General features: G+C 36.0%; 1 protein-coding gene across 1 annotated transcript; it reads left to right on the plus strand.

Moving 5' to 3' along the window:
* The first annotated feature begins 373 nt into the window (after window positions 1–373).
* On the plus strand, window positions 374–14,490 carry LOC130973898 (DNA ligase 4). Its single transcript, XM_057898584.1, is given in 26 exon segments — window positions 374–878; window positions 1,909–2,000; window positions 2,170–2,255; window positions 2,326–2,462; window positions 3,069–3,143; window positions 3,868–3,959; window positions 4,239–4,310; window positions 4,646–4,725; window positions 4,809–4,846; window positions 5,092–5,287; window positions 6,408–6,483; window positions 7,462–7,586; window positions 7,698–7,732; window positions 7,817–7,875; window positions 9,140–9,223; window positions 9,379–9,474; window positions 9,553–9,601; window positions 9,699–9,786; window positions 9,889–10,086; window positions 10,553–10,678; window positions 10,821–10,920; window positions 11,006–11,111; window positions 11,880–12,010; window positions 12,116–12,277; window positions 12,576–12,731; window positions 13,569–14,490. Coding segments are annotated over 26 exon segments (3,537 nt in total). The 5' UTR covers window positions 374–542; the 3' UTR covers window positions 14,311–14,490.
* The last annotated feature ends 2,644 nt before the right edge of the window (window positions 14,491–17,134 follow it).

A 17,134-nucleotide genomic window follows, 5' to 3' on the forward strand; every position in this document is an offset into this window, starting at 1 on the left:
AGGCCCATTTGGAAAGCTTTAAAAATAACTTTTTGAACTTTTGATTTATAAAAAGTAGTAATATTAATGCGTGGTGCAATTTTCAAAACTAAATTACAACTTTCTAAAAAATTATTTAAGAACTTATAAAAAAATTTAAAAAAATGACTTTACTTATAATACTACTATTTTTTTATTATATTTTTATAAAATAAATATTTTTAAAACTAAAAATCTAAATATAAAATAATTTATTTATAAATTATTTTTAATTTATTTATAAATTATTTTTAAATAACTATTTATTATTTAAGTTATTTTATAAAAAAACTTAATTAAGTTATTTACCGACCTAATTTGATTCACAAGTATGCCTTTTGACTTAAAAAGCGTATCCAGCAACGCAGCGACTCGTTTGCTCCGCTCATGACGAGGTGACGACGAAGGCACACGCAGAACCCAACACTATAAATGGTTAAATACATCAACACCGTCTACCGGCCGAAACCCCAACTTAACTAAAACCCACACTTAACCTTCCCAACACAAAACAAAGAAAGAAAATGGCGACGGAGCAAACCAAGTTCAGCGTTATGTGCAGCCTCTTCAACTGGACGCAGCGTGCCAAGTCGCCGGCCAAGAAGCGCGCAAAGTTCCGCAAGTTCCTCGACTCATTCTGCGCCGACCGCAACTTCTTCCCTGCCATTCGCCTCGTCCTCCCCAACCTCGACCGCGAGCGCGGCTCCTACGGCCTCAAGGAGTCAGTCCTCGCCATTTCCCTCATCGACGCCCTCGGCATGTCTCGCGACTCCGAAGACGCCCTTCGCCTCATTAATTGGCGCAAGGGCGGCGCCAAGACCGGCGCCAATGCCGGCAATTTCGCCCTCGTCGCCACCGAGGTTCACTTCCCCTCTCCACTCTTCGTTATGTTATTCTTTTTGTATGAAAAAAATTCGAAGCTTTGGGTGTTTTGGTTTTCCATTTTCATTTCCTTTTTTGTCCCCTACTTCAGAGCTTTCATAGCCATTTGGAGGAGAAAGTAAAATCAGCAAAAATGATAAAATAGAAGTCAAATTTCAAATAGCTTTTGAGAAGAAAAGGAGAGAGAGAAAAAAAGGGGGGGGGGGGGGGAGTGTGGAACTGAGGGAGTATTCACCATAAAAATTTTTGAGAATCAGAAGATAGATAGATAGATAAAAGAATCTGGTATGTGTATTCTAAATCACTAAAGTGATCTTAAACACTGAAGTGTGCTTATATACGTAGAGGAGAAGCGTGTTCATCAAGCTAGTGCAAAGGGTAGAGGAGTCTTTATATGCTTTAGTTAGTTACGGGAATCTGTCCTTGCTGGTACTTTTTCTATCTACCTAACAGATCAACTTAACTGATTCAAACTCTTCTAGAATCTTACTCAGCTCGCTCTATTACACCATGACATCATTAATTAATGGTGAATATAATTTTGCTGGTTTACTTTATAGACATGTTCAGTTTAGAGTCTTGTTCGAAGATAAATATTGAATATGTCATCCTATAGTAGAATTATATTTTGCGACTTGTGAGCGTGTAATATTTGAGTAACAGTTGTTTTGGAGAAAATGTGTGTTATTTAGAAGGTTGGATATAGGTAACTGTCTCTAGAAAGTAGTGAATGTTGTGCCTTTACATTGCACTGAAATGGAATATGAAAGCTTTATGGTTCAGACTTCATACATGTAACATCCATGTGCTTTATATTCATCATTTTCCCGTTCTTTATTGACCCATGTTGTGAGTAATAGATTTTTTTGGTGAGGACGAATCATTTTGGATTGAAATATGTTGCAAGAAAGTAGTGAAGATGTGTTTTTATGTTTTAGTTGTTGAAAGGGAAGAGCAAATTTTTAAGGTTTCAGTGAGACTTGATAAATGTTATTGTTTGTGAAACAGGTACTCCAGCGCAGGCAAGGTACTGCTTCGGGTGGATTGACGATAAAGGAGGTAAATGACTTGCTTGATCAGTTGGCTGCTAGTGAAAACAGGTTTGCTGCTTGATTCTGTGGATGAAACCTTTGTTTATTGGTCCCTTTCTTTTGCATGCATTATTATTTGTATCATTATAGTCCCAGTTTATAACTTCCAGTGTTTTCACTATCGTAAGTTCAGATACAGAATTGTTCTTTGGTTTGATTTGCATGATTGTGGATACAGGGCCGAGAAGACTCAGGTTCTTTCTACCTTTATCCAAAAGACAAATGCACAGGAAATGAAGTGGATTATCATGATAGTCCTCAAAGGTGTTTTTGTTTAACCCTGTGAATTGATTTAATGCCTTGCTTGGGATTAATCATTAACTATGTCTTGCAGATCTGAAGCTAGGAATTAGTGAAAAAAGCATTTTTCATGAATTCCATCCTGATGCTGAAGACTTATTTAATGTTACATGTGACTTAAAATTAGTGTGTGAAAAACTAAGGGATCGGAATCAGCGTCATAAGCGACAGGTTAGTAGTGACATAGGAAGGTGTCTTGGAGCTCTATATAGCATTTTGACGTTGGTTTTTGTCATTCTTCTGCATTTCTTCTTGAGAGTTGATTTTATTTTCAATAGGATTACTATTTTGGTATCCATTTGGTGTTTGGCTCAGAGGCTATTTAGTGATTTTCATTTATCCATTGACATACCAAAAAATGTTTAGTTCTCTCTCTTTGTTGCTCTGATTTCTTCTTATCTAATAATTTTTTCCTAACTTTTTTGTAAAAAGGTTGTGATTGAACAAGCCATGGTGAGCTAAACACTATTTTTCACTAAGTCAGGGCTTTATCAAACTGTGATTTGTGTTCAGTCCAAACATGGAAATGTGTGCCTTTACTTCATCTATTCAATTCTCTCTTTCTCTCTCTCTCTCTCTCACACACACACACACACACACACACACACACATATATATATATATATCATTGCAAAAGCCTTGGCCTTGGGTAATCATGCAAGATTATACTGCAGTGGTTGCTATCAGTTTTTGTAGAAAATGTAGTTATTAGAAGGGATATGTTCTTCATATATGGTTTGTATGAACAATCTTGTATCTTCTTTTCTTAAATTGCAGGATATTGAAGTTGGAAAAGCTGTGCGTCCTCAGCTAGCTAAGAGAGTTGCTAATGCAGCTGAAGCATGGAAGAAGGTTCGCTTTACTATTTGCTAAGATTTTTATGTATGCCCTTGAGATTTCTAATTATATATATATATATATATATATATATATATATATATATATATATATATATCTTTTCATTATTATCCTATGTTTTATGTATGCCACTTTGAAACGGGGAACATTTGACCACAATCAGGGTTTCTGAAGCCACTGGTTGACTTCCCACACCTGCAGTGCTGTGGCACTCGACCCTTTTCATGACTAGGTGTTGGGGTTTTCCTTTGGGATTTTGGGGTTTAGGTTTTAACATTAAATGCTTCATCGAACAATTTCATTGTCTCTGGCTTATCCTCTAAATCATGTCCTATTTGCAGACCAGTTATCTTGTGTGTATAATTCTTCCCCAAGTAGGGGTTCTCCTTTCTTGCTGAATAAATAAATTAATCCATAATTTTTTTGTATCCCTTCATGCATTGTCAAGGTCAAACCTTTGAATTCCCCATTATGTGAATTTATTCAGATCACCATGTCAATGGCTACTCATTCCAGCTTAAACTATAGGCGCCAAGCATTAATCTGTTTTCTGTTCGAATTGGTTTCATCGTAAAGCAGTTCAGAACTGTAACCACTATATTTAAAACATTTTGGAATTGTTCAAGAGATCAAAATTCACGATTTCTTATATTGTGAAATCGTGTGAACTCATTAGTTTGAATTTCTTTGTGTTTGTATTATGTGCTCTTTTATTTAGCTTCATGGGAAGGAAGTGGTTGTCGAGTGCAAATTTGATGGTGACCGCATTCAAATTCACAAAAATGGAACAGAGATACATTTCTTCTCGAGGTATGTGCATATGTAACTTCTTTAATTGTATGTGACATGGTGACTTGCTCCAAATTGTGGCCCTTTCACCTAAGGAGGATTCTTGCTTTTGCTGCCTAGCATCCTTACCTGCACGTGTTTTGTTTCTTTAGTTCTTACCTTTGAATCATCACATTGCTCAGTCATGACATGACATGATCTTCTAGTTCTTTTCCACTTCTAGTTATTTGTAAAATTATTAAATCACTTCGTATTCTATTTTTTGCATCTTCTGTAATTCCCATTTTCATTTTGCTGCAGGAACTTCCTTGATCATTCAGAATATGCACATGCAATGTCAGAAATCATACAGCAAAACATTTTGGTAGATAGGTGAGCAATATGTTTCTTTTCATCATTACAAATTTGTTTTGTCTTCATTAGTTTTTATCCCATTATTTTATTTTTGTTGCTGGATAGGATGGCCATAATTATAATGTGTAGGATGGACATTATTTTATCCTCTGTTGTACTTTTTTTCCTCGCCTCTATCCTCCAAATGTTATCTTTCTATATTCCCAAAGTATTCAATATTCTAATTCTGATGTCATTGACACCACAGTTTCAAGTTTCTATGCGTGATTGCTGGTATGATGAAGACATTAAGTGATCTATTTTCCCCCTTCTAAAAAGCTTATTTGTTATTTTCTCTTTATGATCCTATGTAGGTGCATACTTGATGGTGAAATGTTGGTTTGGGACAGTTCCTTGAATCGTTTTGCTGAGTTTGGCTCAAATCAGGAAATAGGCATGCACCTTTATTTTTGCTTGGCCACATTAAAACTTCTATTTTCAGTATTGGTTACCATTTTTTTTCCCTCTCTGTTGCAGCCAAGGCAGCAAGGGATGGACTTGACAGTGACAGACAGGTTCTCAATTTTGTCTGTGTATATAAATTTTGTCTGGTATGAGAAATTATCAAGCTAAATTTTTAACTATTCTCGGTCCTTTCTTGATGCAGTTATGCTGTATCCTTTTACCTGAACGGTTTAGCTGTTAATTCCAGCTATCTAGAACTTCGGTGTCGTTTTGGTTTCAGTGGATGGATGAGTAACTAATTCTTTATGTAATTATGCAACTAATTTCTTACTTCAGGAAAATGTTCTAGTGCAAGAGAATTTATATCTAAAATGCCTTGACTTCAGATTGGCTAGATGTTGCATTTGATATCCTTTATTTTGGAGATACTAGTGTAATTCACCAAACTTTGAAGGAACGACATGAGATTCTCCGTAAAGTTGTGAGGCCATTGAAGGGGCGCCTTGAAATTTTAGTACCTAATGGTGGTCTTAATAGTCATTGCTCTTCTGGTATGGAATTTTCGACTTCAACTTAATTGTCTGTGTGTCTTATAAGTTATAAGGAAATACTTTTTCCTCTTGCGTCATGGGTTTACTAATTGGTTTAGTTTTTTTGTTATTTTCATGTTTGCAAGACCTTATAATTTTTACTCAAATTTTCGTTTAGATCCCTGCAGTTTAAAAATATGTAGTTGGATCTCTATAAGGAATAAAATTTTTCAATCAAGTTCCTAACCACAGGAGTCATTAGAAAAGTATCAGATTGATCTGCATTCACACACTAATGTTGTCCTCTGTAGCTTTCCCACCCTCTCTCAAAGAAGCACCTTCCCCTCACGTGTTCATGTCCCACACTTCCCATTGTTAATGCTCCCCCTCCTACCCCATTCTAACTGTTTCCCTATTAACACAAATGCATAGAGAGTCCCTGCCCCTTTAGCTTCATCTTCACAATCCCTCTCCAACATATCTAAAAGATCCACCACAACAACCATAACAAGCTAAATTTTACAGCTTTCCCAAACACCTCACAGTTAAGCATACAAATGATAGTGATCACTGATCACATGTTCTGTGACCTCCTCGACACTGGAGATACTGTTGCAACATCATTTGATTTCAATGAATAAGTGGTTATACGTGTATGGACAAAATGAGAATGAGGATGAGAGAGAAAGTTGGAGTAACACCCACTATTGGAAAGATGATAGAATCTTGTCTTAACTGGTTTGAACATGCGGGGACAAGGCTGGTAGAGCATCTAGTGAGAAAGGTGGATCAGATGGAAAATAGACCAGTGATTAGAGGTAGAGTAAGACCTAAAAAGACTCTGCATGAGGTGGTCAAGTGAGATCTCTATGTGAACTATCTCACTGTAGACATGATACATGTAGGGAGCAATGACACCGATTGTTGTTGTTGGTTGTGGATTTGGAGTATTTAATCTTTTGTGAGCATCAATGTTACTACTAGCTATACACACGATTGATACTTAAATAAACTTAGTATCCATTTATCAATTGTAATTGATTCCCTGTTTATGGTTGCAATGTTTTTTTGGTACTTGGTAATTCATATAACTTTTTATACGCTTTCACTAATCAGTCCTCTTTCCCATGTTGTTTTGCAGGTGAACCATGTTGGTCATTCATTGCTCATAATGTGGATGAAGTTGAGAAATTTTTCAAAGAAACTATAGAGAACAGGTTAGCAAAATCCCTAATTCAGTTTAGCAATTTGTTTTACTCATCATAATTTTCTTGGACATTTCCAAAATCAGTATGATTGAGCCATATAGGAAGGTTCTGAACTTTTGAAACATTTGACAATTTCTGTTTGTATATGTTTGCCTTAAGATGCTAATATTTCAATATAGAAGAAAAGCCAAAAATGATTTTTCATGATGTAGCCATAAATGGACTTAAAGAGAGTAGGAATTCTTCTCATTTATTTTGGGGTCTTTGCGTATATCCTCAAAAGTCCAAACTCAGCAAACCAGACTCCATTGCTGTCCTTGGAATTTTCTTTGTTAATCTCTTTTAATTCCTTTTGAATGCTAAATTGATCAGGAAAGATCATAATGAAAATATCCTCAAATGACAGTGTTAGGCTACAAGCACTTTTACATGCTTTCTACGCTTTCTAGCATTTGTTATATAGAAAGCAATTTATGTTCTTCAACCTGATATTTTTGGGTTAAGAAAGAGTTGGTTCGTGTAATGTTCAATCATTCATGCTCCTATATTTCTAATATAAATGTTCAATTCTTGTGCAATATATAGTGTGCTTGTGCATTGTATATGTTGCAATCCTAATACGCTGATGGGTGTGCTATAAGCCATTTATGTGTCTTCACTTGCTGAATTTACATTTTAGGAAGGATAATACAAAAACATATCTTCCATTTCTTTATTTACATATATTTTAATTTTTAATGTTCCATGTCAGTGTTTGTCTGTCTGTATTTCTGTATATCTCCCATGCACTGTATTCATCCAATATAAAGTTGAGATGAAGAATTGTGGATTATGTGTCGAAGTTTATTATATTAAATTTGGATGATTGTTTTATTTCGGTGATTTTATTTTTAGTATATATAATATATTTATATTTATTAGAAGTGGAAAAGGAAGAAACTGTTTATACCTCTTCTAAAGAATTTTTGTTCTAATCCTTTTGTTTAGAGATGAGGGAATAATTATCAAAGACCTCGGTTCTAAATGGGAGCCTAGTGATCGAAGTGGAAAGTGGCTAAAATTGAAGCCTGAGTACATTCAAGCTGGCGCTGATCTGGATGTGCTTATCATAGGTAATCATAGGTATATGATTTATGTCGTTAAGAACATATTGTTATACACACATCCCAAAGCAGCTTGTGTAACATGGTCATTTTAAATTTGGCTGTTTTGACACTTAATAGGAGGTTATTATGGCTCTGGACGACGTGGAGGGGAGGTTTGGTTTTTTCCCTAACATTTGACTTTTTGACTGATTGTTCTCTTGTTCTTTATACTTGTAGAGACATGTTTTCCATTTCAGGTTGCTCAGTTCTTGGTGGGCCTTGCTGAGCGTCCATCCCCAAATACACATCCCAAGCGGTATGAATGTTACAAAGTGGAACTTCTTTGCAATGGCTGATTGCATTGGCATTGTTTTTCTAACTTCAAGATATACTATAAAGAGTACTTGAAATATTCTGCTGCGATGTGGATACTAATGATCACTTACTTGCTCAAATGGGTTAAATTTAAATTTGTATGAGATTTGATTTAGTACATACAAATATTTCTTCTGTTTTTTTCTCATGTGGAACTTTTCTGAGGGAAAATGGGTATGATTTAATTTTAGCACACACAACTCTGCATTCTTCAATGAAATAGTTAGCACACTCGATTAAAAGGTTAAAAACTGAAAGAACAAAAAAAGTAGGTGCATAAATTTTGTTTATACATATGACTGAGGTCTTGTTTTCCTGCTTCCTTGCCTGTCTATATTCCACTTTTGCTGAAGGGTATTTCATTCTCTCTCTCTCTCTCTCTCTCTCTCTCTCTCTCTCTCTCTCCAAAAGCAAATTTGCTGAATGAAAGCTGAGTTTCAGGCTGTCCTGTCTGAAAAAAAAGGATTCAAGGTTTTCTATGAAAAGTGAAAAACAATCGAGACTTTGGCCCTAACATTTATTTAATTGTGCTTGTTTGAAACATTTAAGGTCCAAAAACATTCAGCTCATGAGAGGTCTTTTATATTTATATCGAACAATCCTTCGTTCATTTAGATCACTGTAGAAAAATACTTACCTACAGTTTATTAATCTGTTGAACGCAGTTTCAGTACTAAAAATGACACCTTTATGGGTTTGATTACTTTGTAGGTCTTTATAGTTTCATTCAATTTTTAAACAAGATCCCAATTGTCTGAACCTTTGTCATCGAGTCCCTGCCTTGTTTAACATTTTGTAATCAGGTTCTTGTTCTTATCACACTATGAAGTAAAACATAATATTCAATTATTCCAAATATGTGGACTTGCAAAATAATAACATTATTTTAAAACTTTTACAAAGCAGGTATTTAAGTTACTTTTAACTAAATTTGCTGCTGAAATTTTCAATATGGCAAACATTCCAAATTATATATATATGATACTTAATTGTATCCATGTAATCCATGGGACGGACTAACTTAAAAGTAAATAAACTATTTGATGAACCATTGCAGTCTCCTAACTTTTCATTTCTTTTCTTACTTTTGTAGAACTATGGTGCATATTTGGAGATAACTTAAGAGTTGTTTTGTTCAAAATAAGTTGTTTGATGTACATAGGCATCTATGGATGGTTCTGCTAACAAGGTCCTTTACGATGCAGGTTTATCTCCTTCTGTAGAGTTGGTACTGGGCTTTCTGATGATGAGCTTGATGCGTTAGTAACAAAACTCAAACCTTACTTCCGGTGGGATTAAGTTTATTCTTTGTTATATTTTTGTGTCTTTTTTCCTTACATTGATTGAACTTTCACGCGTTGAAGATTTAAGATTTGGATGTAGTTTATCAATTCCCTTCCATTTCTCTCTAATTTTTGTTTATCTGTCTTTCTTTTTCTCTCAGAAAGTATGAATATCCGAAGAAGAGGCCGCCAAGTTTCTATCAAGTAACTAATCATTCAAAAGAAAGGCCTGATGTGTGGGTTGATAGCCCTGAAAAGTAAGTATCCTTCACCTCAATATCTGTATGTTATTTGTTTTTGAATGATGATCGAAATTTACCCTTATCTTCATGCAGATCGATTATTCTGTCCATAACCAGTGATATCCGAACTATAGAATCTGAGGTGTGTCCTTGCAAAAAATACATATATTTTTTAAAAATGCAGCGTCTAAATCTTATCCTGAGCTGTTCAACTTTAATATGAGTGGTTTTGTTTGCAGGTATTTGCTGCACCGTACAGCCTGAGGTTTCCTCGGATTGACAGGGTGAGATATGACAAAGCTTGGTACGAATGCCTTGATGTGCAATGTGAGTGGATTGAAACTTGTTTATAATATCTTCATTGATGATATTGACATAATTTTGATCCGTTTCCTCTCCCCCCCCCCCCCCCCCCCTTCTTTTTTGCAGCATTCATAGAACTAGTACAGTCCAGCAATGGTACTACTCAGAGGGATACAGAAACCAAGCAGGGTGGCAAATCAAATCGTATAAGGTCCTCCATAAGGGGAGAAAAGAAAAACATGTCCATTGTTCCTTCTCATTTAACTCAGACTGATGTTTCCAGTATCAAGGGAGACTCTCGTATATTTTCAAATATGATGTTTTGTATCCTACAGTCTTGCTAGCCAGCTGTCGTTTGTCCTGATAACTGACTACTAATAATTCTTCTATCTGTATATGTTTCTTTTGAAGTATCCTTTCTGTTTATATCTTCATATGTTTTATCTCGAGTTGCATCTGCTTCCATCTGTTGATTTACATTTTCAGAATTCTGCGCTCATTGAAAGATGCTGGTCAAAGAAAACAATTGCTTTTGCAGAATATGAAATGGCTATCCCCACAGATTTCATTGTACATTTGTTAGTAAATAGGTGCTTTTTACAGAGGAAACAGGAAACTAGTTCTTTCCATTGCAAAAATATGTTATGTTAGTTTACTCCCATTTCTTCATAATTTTTGAAAAGATATTTGACAGTGCAACATAATAAGAGGAATTATTCATTATTTCAATCATCCTGACTGATTTGGAAATACATAAAAAATGGTCTTTCATTTCCCTTGACATGTTCAGACTTCGTTAATGTGCCTCCATCTCATTCTCTTGAGAGCTTGCACAAAATGATTGCAGAGAATGGGGGAGTTTTCTCAATGAACTTGAATAACTCTGTCACTCATCGTGTGGCAGCAGAGAGCAAGGGTTCTCTCTCTCTCTCTCTCTCTCTCTCTCTCTCTCTCTCTCTCTGCGTGCGTGTGTGTGCTTGCGTGCGCGCATGTGCACGGCCCCCATTAAGAGTATTTTTTTATTGGCTGAATCAAATACCTAATGCAGTTATCTGCAGGGTTTAAATTTGAAGCTGCAAAACGTCATGGTGATATCATTCACTACAGTTGGATATTAGATTGCTGCTCACAAAAGAAGCTTGTCCCCTTACAGCCAAAGTGAGTTTCATGACTGAATATGAACTTCTTTACATCCTGTTAAGCTCTTCTGATGATACGTTGCCTTAAATATTTCCTATAAAAGGTACTTCCTCTTCCTATCTGAAGTAACAAGGAAGAAGTTACAAGAAGAAATTGACGAGTTCTCTGACTCTTACTACATGTATATTGATCTTGGAGAGTTCAAACAGGTATATGATTTCATTAGCTACTAGTTTGTTTGTTTCTTGAAAAAATTCTGACAAAACTGTCATTTGTCATGTGTGGAACGTAGCATAGAAGCACAAGTAGACTGTCTGGTCCTGGTATTTTGTAAAGCATAAGACTTCATAGTTTATGGTCTAAAGTTTGATAGTATAAGTCTTATTACTATAGCATAAGTTATATACTATAATCTATGAAAATTTTTATAAGGAAAAATCTTGTATGAAGTACGAATGAGGAACCGCTATATCTGTCAAAATGGGCGTATACTTTTAACTTAAGTCGATTCATTCCCCCTTGATTTTATCATCTTGTGCCTGTTGCATTTTTTTCGTTCTCCCTCTTTCTTTTTAGTAAACCACTATTTTGGCCTCCAAAAGAATTGCCAAAAAGATCTGCTTATTGGAAAATTGCCAAATTTGAAAATGGAAAGATCACAATTTTCTAAGCATTCCTTTCAAAAAATTGTGTCAAAATCTGATCTCTCGAGCTTTTTCTTTTTTAGAGTATGTCTTCCGTATTTGATGCATTTTTGTTAGATTGAATTAATCTTTTGGGGATCATTATGTCATTTCTTTATTTTTTTTTGGAGTCACTTTTTTCAGAAACTGAACCTTTTGGGGAGCCACAAAATGGTGGTTCTCATGCCATAAAATGCATTGTTTTCATCAAAACAAGAAGCTCCTCAATATTTGACCATGTCAACCTATGTGATGTCTTAGTAAATAGATTAGACTTGTTTGAATCTTTTGCAGCTCTTAAACACTATTAATCGGTCAGAAGATATCAGTACTATTGATCATTACAGCAAAAAATACTGCCCAAAGGATGAGTGGTCTGTCTTTATTGGATGCTCCATATATTTCCACACTGCAATACCATCAGTGTAAGATCTAGCAATGTGAAATCAACTAATAAACATTTTCATTGGATGCTCCATTTTCACCAAGTTCGCTTAGTAGGTCTCTGGTCATTCAACATTTTTATTCAGGAAAGGGGACTGGGAAGTTCTATTGCAACTTGCTTTGAGAAGATTCAAGGTTGAAGTTCTCATGGGCGGTGGTAGAGTTACTGACAAACTTACTTGTGCAACCCATTTAGTTGTCTTGTCAGTTCCAGGATATGATGCCGAATTTGATGAGATACAGAGATGGTAAGTGATCCATCTATTGGAAACTTGCTGCAAAGTGTATCCACGATTCCTTTATAGTGCTTTGTAAATTACAGGTTACTTATGGTTAACTTCTGTTTCAATTCTTTCATATGTATTTTCTTTGTGCTACTTCTCATACTAGTTGCCTGTTTATCATACAATTTATTCCACCTTTGCTTCACAGTCCATATAAATGATAAAACTGTATGTTGTTATTGATATTCTTAGAATTCCCAAACCTCCATGCTCTCAAATTCTTTCTCCTTTTCCTTTTTGTTGGGGGACTACAACTCTGCAGTTTTACTTCAGTGGATAGGAGGTTTCTCCAGAGCAAGAGGTTGCATATAATAAAATCCCATTGGTTTGAAGATTGTCTGGACAATAACAAAAGATTACCAGAAGAAAGTTACAGCTTGAGGCCCTCTGCAATAGAAGAGTCAACATCTGAAAATGGGTAAGTTATGTGGATCCATTTGCCTTTAATGTTTGATATACCTGCACAAGTGCTGTAAGTTGTTAACTTATTGAATTCGTTTTTGTGGAGTATTTGCACCATTAAAGGGCAGGAAGTGTACTGCATAATGAAAAAGTTAACATGCTGTAGGAGCATAAATTTTTCAGTCCATTGGCGGCAATGACGTTTGACGTTTAAACTTAGGACCTCATATATATTACATTATTACATAATAGGAGTAATCCGAAGGTTTGATACACATTACTGTTGTGGAGTATGCTAGGGCTAACTTTGTCAAGAATATATAAGGAAACGACGTAGAAAGATCCAGAGCTAATCCGAGACAAAGCATTGCATAGCAGCAAAGGACATCACCTGTAGGGAATGGAATAAACTTGAAAAATTGACAATATAGTAACTTGAAAAGTTTTTCAAACTTCTACACCATTATTTTGAAAATTTTGGCGGGTAAAGTTGTATATTTTGTTAGTATGAAACCATGTTTGATAATCGTCTTAGCTTGAGATGAACTAATCTGTTGACAGTTAATGACATCTCCTTTCGTTAGAATTTGTTGGAGATAAGTTTTGTTAAGGTTTTGTCTGATATGCTTATGTTTAGTAAATTTTGTAGCCTGTTTTCTCCTCATTCTAATTCTCTGTCTCTACTAACAACACTGATGATGGTTGCCCTTGATATTTGAAATGATATACAACCAAAAAATGTAAAATTCAATTTTTGGTTTTGGTCAAGTAGAGATGGCCTTACGGTTAATTTGCACTAGTGTTCCAATGTACCTTTTCCTTTTATGTGATGGTTCCTTACTCTCTGTTTTAGTGAAAATGACATCTTAGAGGCTCACTTTGGTGGAGACAATGTACAAGACCAGAATGTACCCTCTGAAAAGGAAAATAGACAGAGAAGTGCAAAAGCTGCTCATGAACACAGTTTGGCCACGGTGTCCCATGAGAATGTTGGCCCAAGGAAGAGAGGAAGACCTGCAGGGAGAGGTGTTAAAAATGTTAAGATGGCTGGCAACAAAGCCCAAAGAGCACGGCCACGCACTGTGAGAAAGCGTGCAAAAATAAGCGAGTATGAATCGGACAAAAGTGATTCTCATGACAATGAACCAGAAGAGCAGGAGGATGACACCGGAGAAGCAAGTTTTGATATTTATAATAGACATTTGGAACCTCAGGAGGTCGAGCAACAGGCCAATGTCCAAGTTGCTGAAACAGAAGAAAGTTCTGAACCAAACAGGGCAGTGCATGATTTGAGGAATAGTAGTGAGAGTGAAAGAATGTATGTTCCAGAAATAAAAATGGCAGATAGGACCAATGACCAAAACAGTGAATTGGCTAATGAAATTGAAAATCGGGCTCATCCCATGTTATTTGACAAGATTCCGAGCCTTGCTACCGCCAAGAAAGTTGAGGACACTAAGCATTGTGATCTAAAAGAAGAGAGGGCAGCAGCAGCAGCAGAAAGCAGTAGCACCAATGCTGCAGAACCTACAATCACTAAGAAAAAGAAAGTTAGCTACAAGGACGTTGCCAATGACCTGCTCAAAGATTGGTAGATAGGGCAGCGCCTCTATCATTCTGTATATGTATATATTAATTGAATTAAATTAATATGTATGAGCCACAAGTTTCATTGTCGATTCAGTTTGTTCAAATCTTGGATAGTTGACAGTGGAATTGTCTCTGGAAGAGTGGTTATTTTGTAAAAGTTATGATTTTGATGTCCAGTTATAAGAGTTCCCATGTGTTAATCCAAATTTTCTACACCAATGTTCTCCTGAAAATTGAGAAGTTTTCTGCATATCCGTACGAAAAATTGGCCTTTTCATGTATTTTTGTGTGGAAAAATTCAACGTAATTAACACGGCAAAACTTTCATGCTGAATCATAGACGTCTAATGATTTTTTGTTTGTTTAAATTTTTTCATGGGCTTATATCCGAAGCATGTATGAATAGTTAAATTTCTGCTTGCTGTTTGGTAAAGGTTGTACTCTGGATACAAGAGATTTTGCAGAAGATGAATGCACTTATTTCCAACATGGGTATCTTGAAATATTCTGTTGTATGTTCTCTTAATCAAAATTGTTCTAGAATTGATTGTCGAATTCAACTAGAGTCATGCACATTATGTGTTGAACACTTGGTTTCCATTTTGGATCTTTTAACGAGTGCAAATAAAGCAACAGGGAATGGAGAGATGAGAGCCATCAAAGGTGTTATTTCTTTTTTAACCAAGACTTATAGAGAATGAAGGCACTAAATATTATTTTCTAGCACTTAATTATTTAATTAACTTCTAGAATTTTCTTAGTAAATATGTAGACATTTGTTTTTACCAACTAATCTCATGACAAGCCTAGACATTTTTTTGGCTAGTGCTTCTAAGATTTTATTATTGCTTCCAATGCTGCCACTAGATCTCTCTATAATTAGTATTGATACTTTTTTTTTTGTTTCCTACGGTATCCCCCAGTCCGGCAGGTCAAGGACTGATCCGCCACGGTACTGAGCTCCATTTAAGGGTTTGCTGCTAGCCAATGGGTTACTGCATGCACAAGGCGAGATTCGAATTCCTGACACTTATTTAAGCGGACTAGTAAGCTAACCACTAGACCAACCCAACTTAGTTATTAGTATTGATACTTTACCACTAGAATTTGTCAATCATAAAAAATGCTAGTGTATTGTCCATTGAATGATATCATATTCTGAGAATACCAAATTCCAAACAAAATACACCAAATAAAGTGCATCAATGTTGGATCCCATTTTTCCAATGGGGTCATGTTAAGAACAATAGCAGGGTCCTCAATATTGGCTAATTGGCTATTGTTCAATGTTTGAGAAAGGCCACTTCTCCAATGTAAATATTCTTCTTTGTTGTAGAGTAGATTACTGTTTCTTTTTTATTTTTTTAAACCTTGATTGCAACTTGTAAGGTGCTTTCAGTAAGTTTAAAACCTTACACAACTTTTTTTTTTCTAACAACGTTAAAAGTTTTCTTAAGAGAAAAAAATTAAATAAATTTATCATTAATCATTATCAAGATTGCTATATATATATATTGGGTTAATCATCAAAAACAACTCTAAATTATTCAAACGCTGACAATAATAACTTCAATTTTTATTATCGACAAAAATAACCTTTAATAATTTAAAATGGTGCACAAAATATCCATCGGTCAAGAGAGGCATATTCCGTTGACGGAAAAACATACGTGGTGTGCGCTCTCTTGTTTCTTCTTCTTCCTCACCGTGTCTCCCCATCCCCCATTCCCAAAATTAATAGCCCTAAAACCCCAAATCTCCCAAATCTCTGTGCTCTTCTTCTCCTCCCAGAACTACAACGCGAGCACGATCGGAATGAAAGGAAAGCTTGACGGTCGGAGCTGAAGGCGAGCTCCAAAACCAGATCTGAAAGGCGAGCACCGCCAGATCTAGAAGGCAAGCGCCGCTGGGTCTGGAAGGCGAGCTTCGCGGGTGGGAGTTGGCTCCGTCCCAATCCTCCTTCCTCTATCATTCGCGCCACAACAAGCCACAACAAGAACTGAAAGGCGAGCACCGCCAGATCTGGAAGGCAAGCGCCGACGGGTCTGGAAGGCGAGCTTCACGGGTGGGAGTTGGCTCTGTCCCAATTCTCCTTCCTCCATCATTCATCGCAACAACAACCTCTGCCTTCTCCATTATTTCACTCACTGTCGTTGACTTAACTCTTCACCATCTGCTTCTGTTTTTGTTTCTATTGTTAAATCTGTTGTTGAAATCATAGTGAGTTATTATTGATTTTGTTGTTGTTGTTGTTGTTAGTGAATGAACTGGGAGAGTGGGATGAATTTTTAGAAGGATGACGATGGAATATGGTGGCGGCAAGATAGGTGAAGGTTGTAGTTTGAGTTTTCAGATTGGGATGAGATTCATGGTGTTACGGGAAGTATGTGAAGATGGCGACCATGTGATGGTGGCAAGGGTAAGGATGCAGGTAATGGTAATGATTCAGGTGTGGTGGGCTTGAGAGATTTGAAGGAGTGGTGTCAAGTGGTGGTAGTGGCAGTGAAGGAAGAGAGAGAGTCTCCGATTGCCTATTGCCTGGTAGTGGCAGTGAAGAAAGAGAGAGAGAGTTTCCGATTGCCACATCAGATATTTTCATTAACGGAATATGCCTTTCTTGAGAGAAGTATATCTTGTGCAGCATTTTAAATTATTAAAGGTTATTTTTGTCCATAATAAAAATTGAGGTCATTATTGTCAGCGTGTGAATAATTCGGAGACGTTTTTGGTGGTTAATCCTGTATATTTTACCCTTAACTCGGTTACTTTCCTATTTGAAGTAAAATTTGAACTCATTCTTACATGTTAAGAAACTTTTTTATTACCAAA

This window comes from Arachis stenosperma, chromosome 4 (genome assembly GCF_014773155.1).
Source record: "Arachis stenosperma cultivar V10309 chromosome 4, arast.V10309.gnm1.PFL2, whole genome shotgun sequence".
NCBI classification, from domain to species: Eukaryota; Viridiplantae; Streptophyta; class Magnoliopsida; order Fabales; family Fabaceae; genus Arachis; species Arachis stenosperma.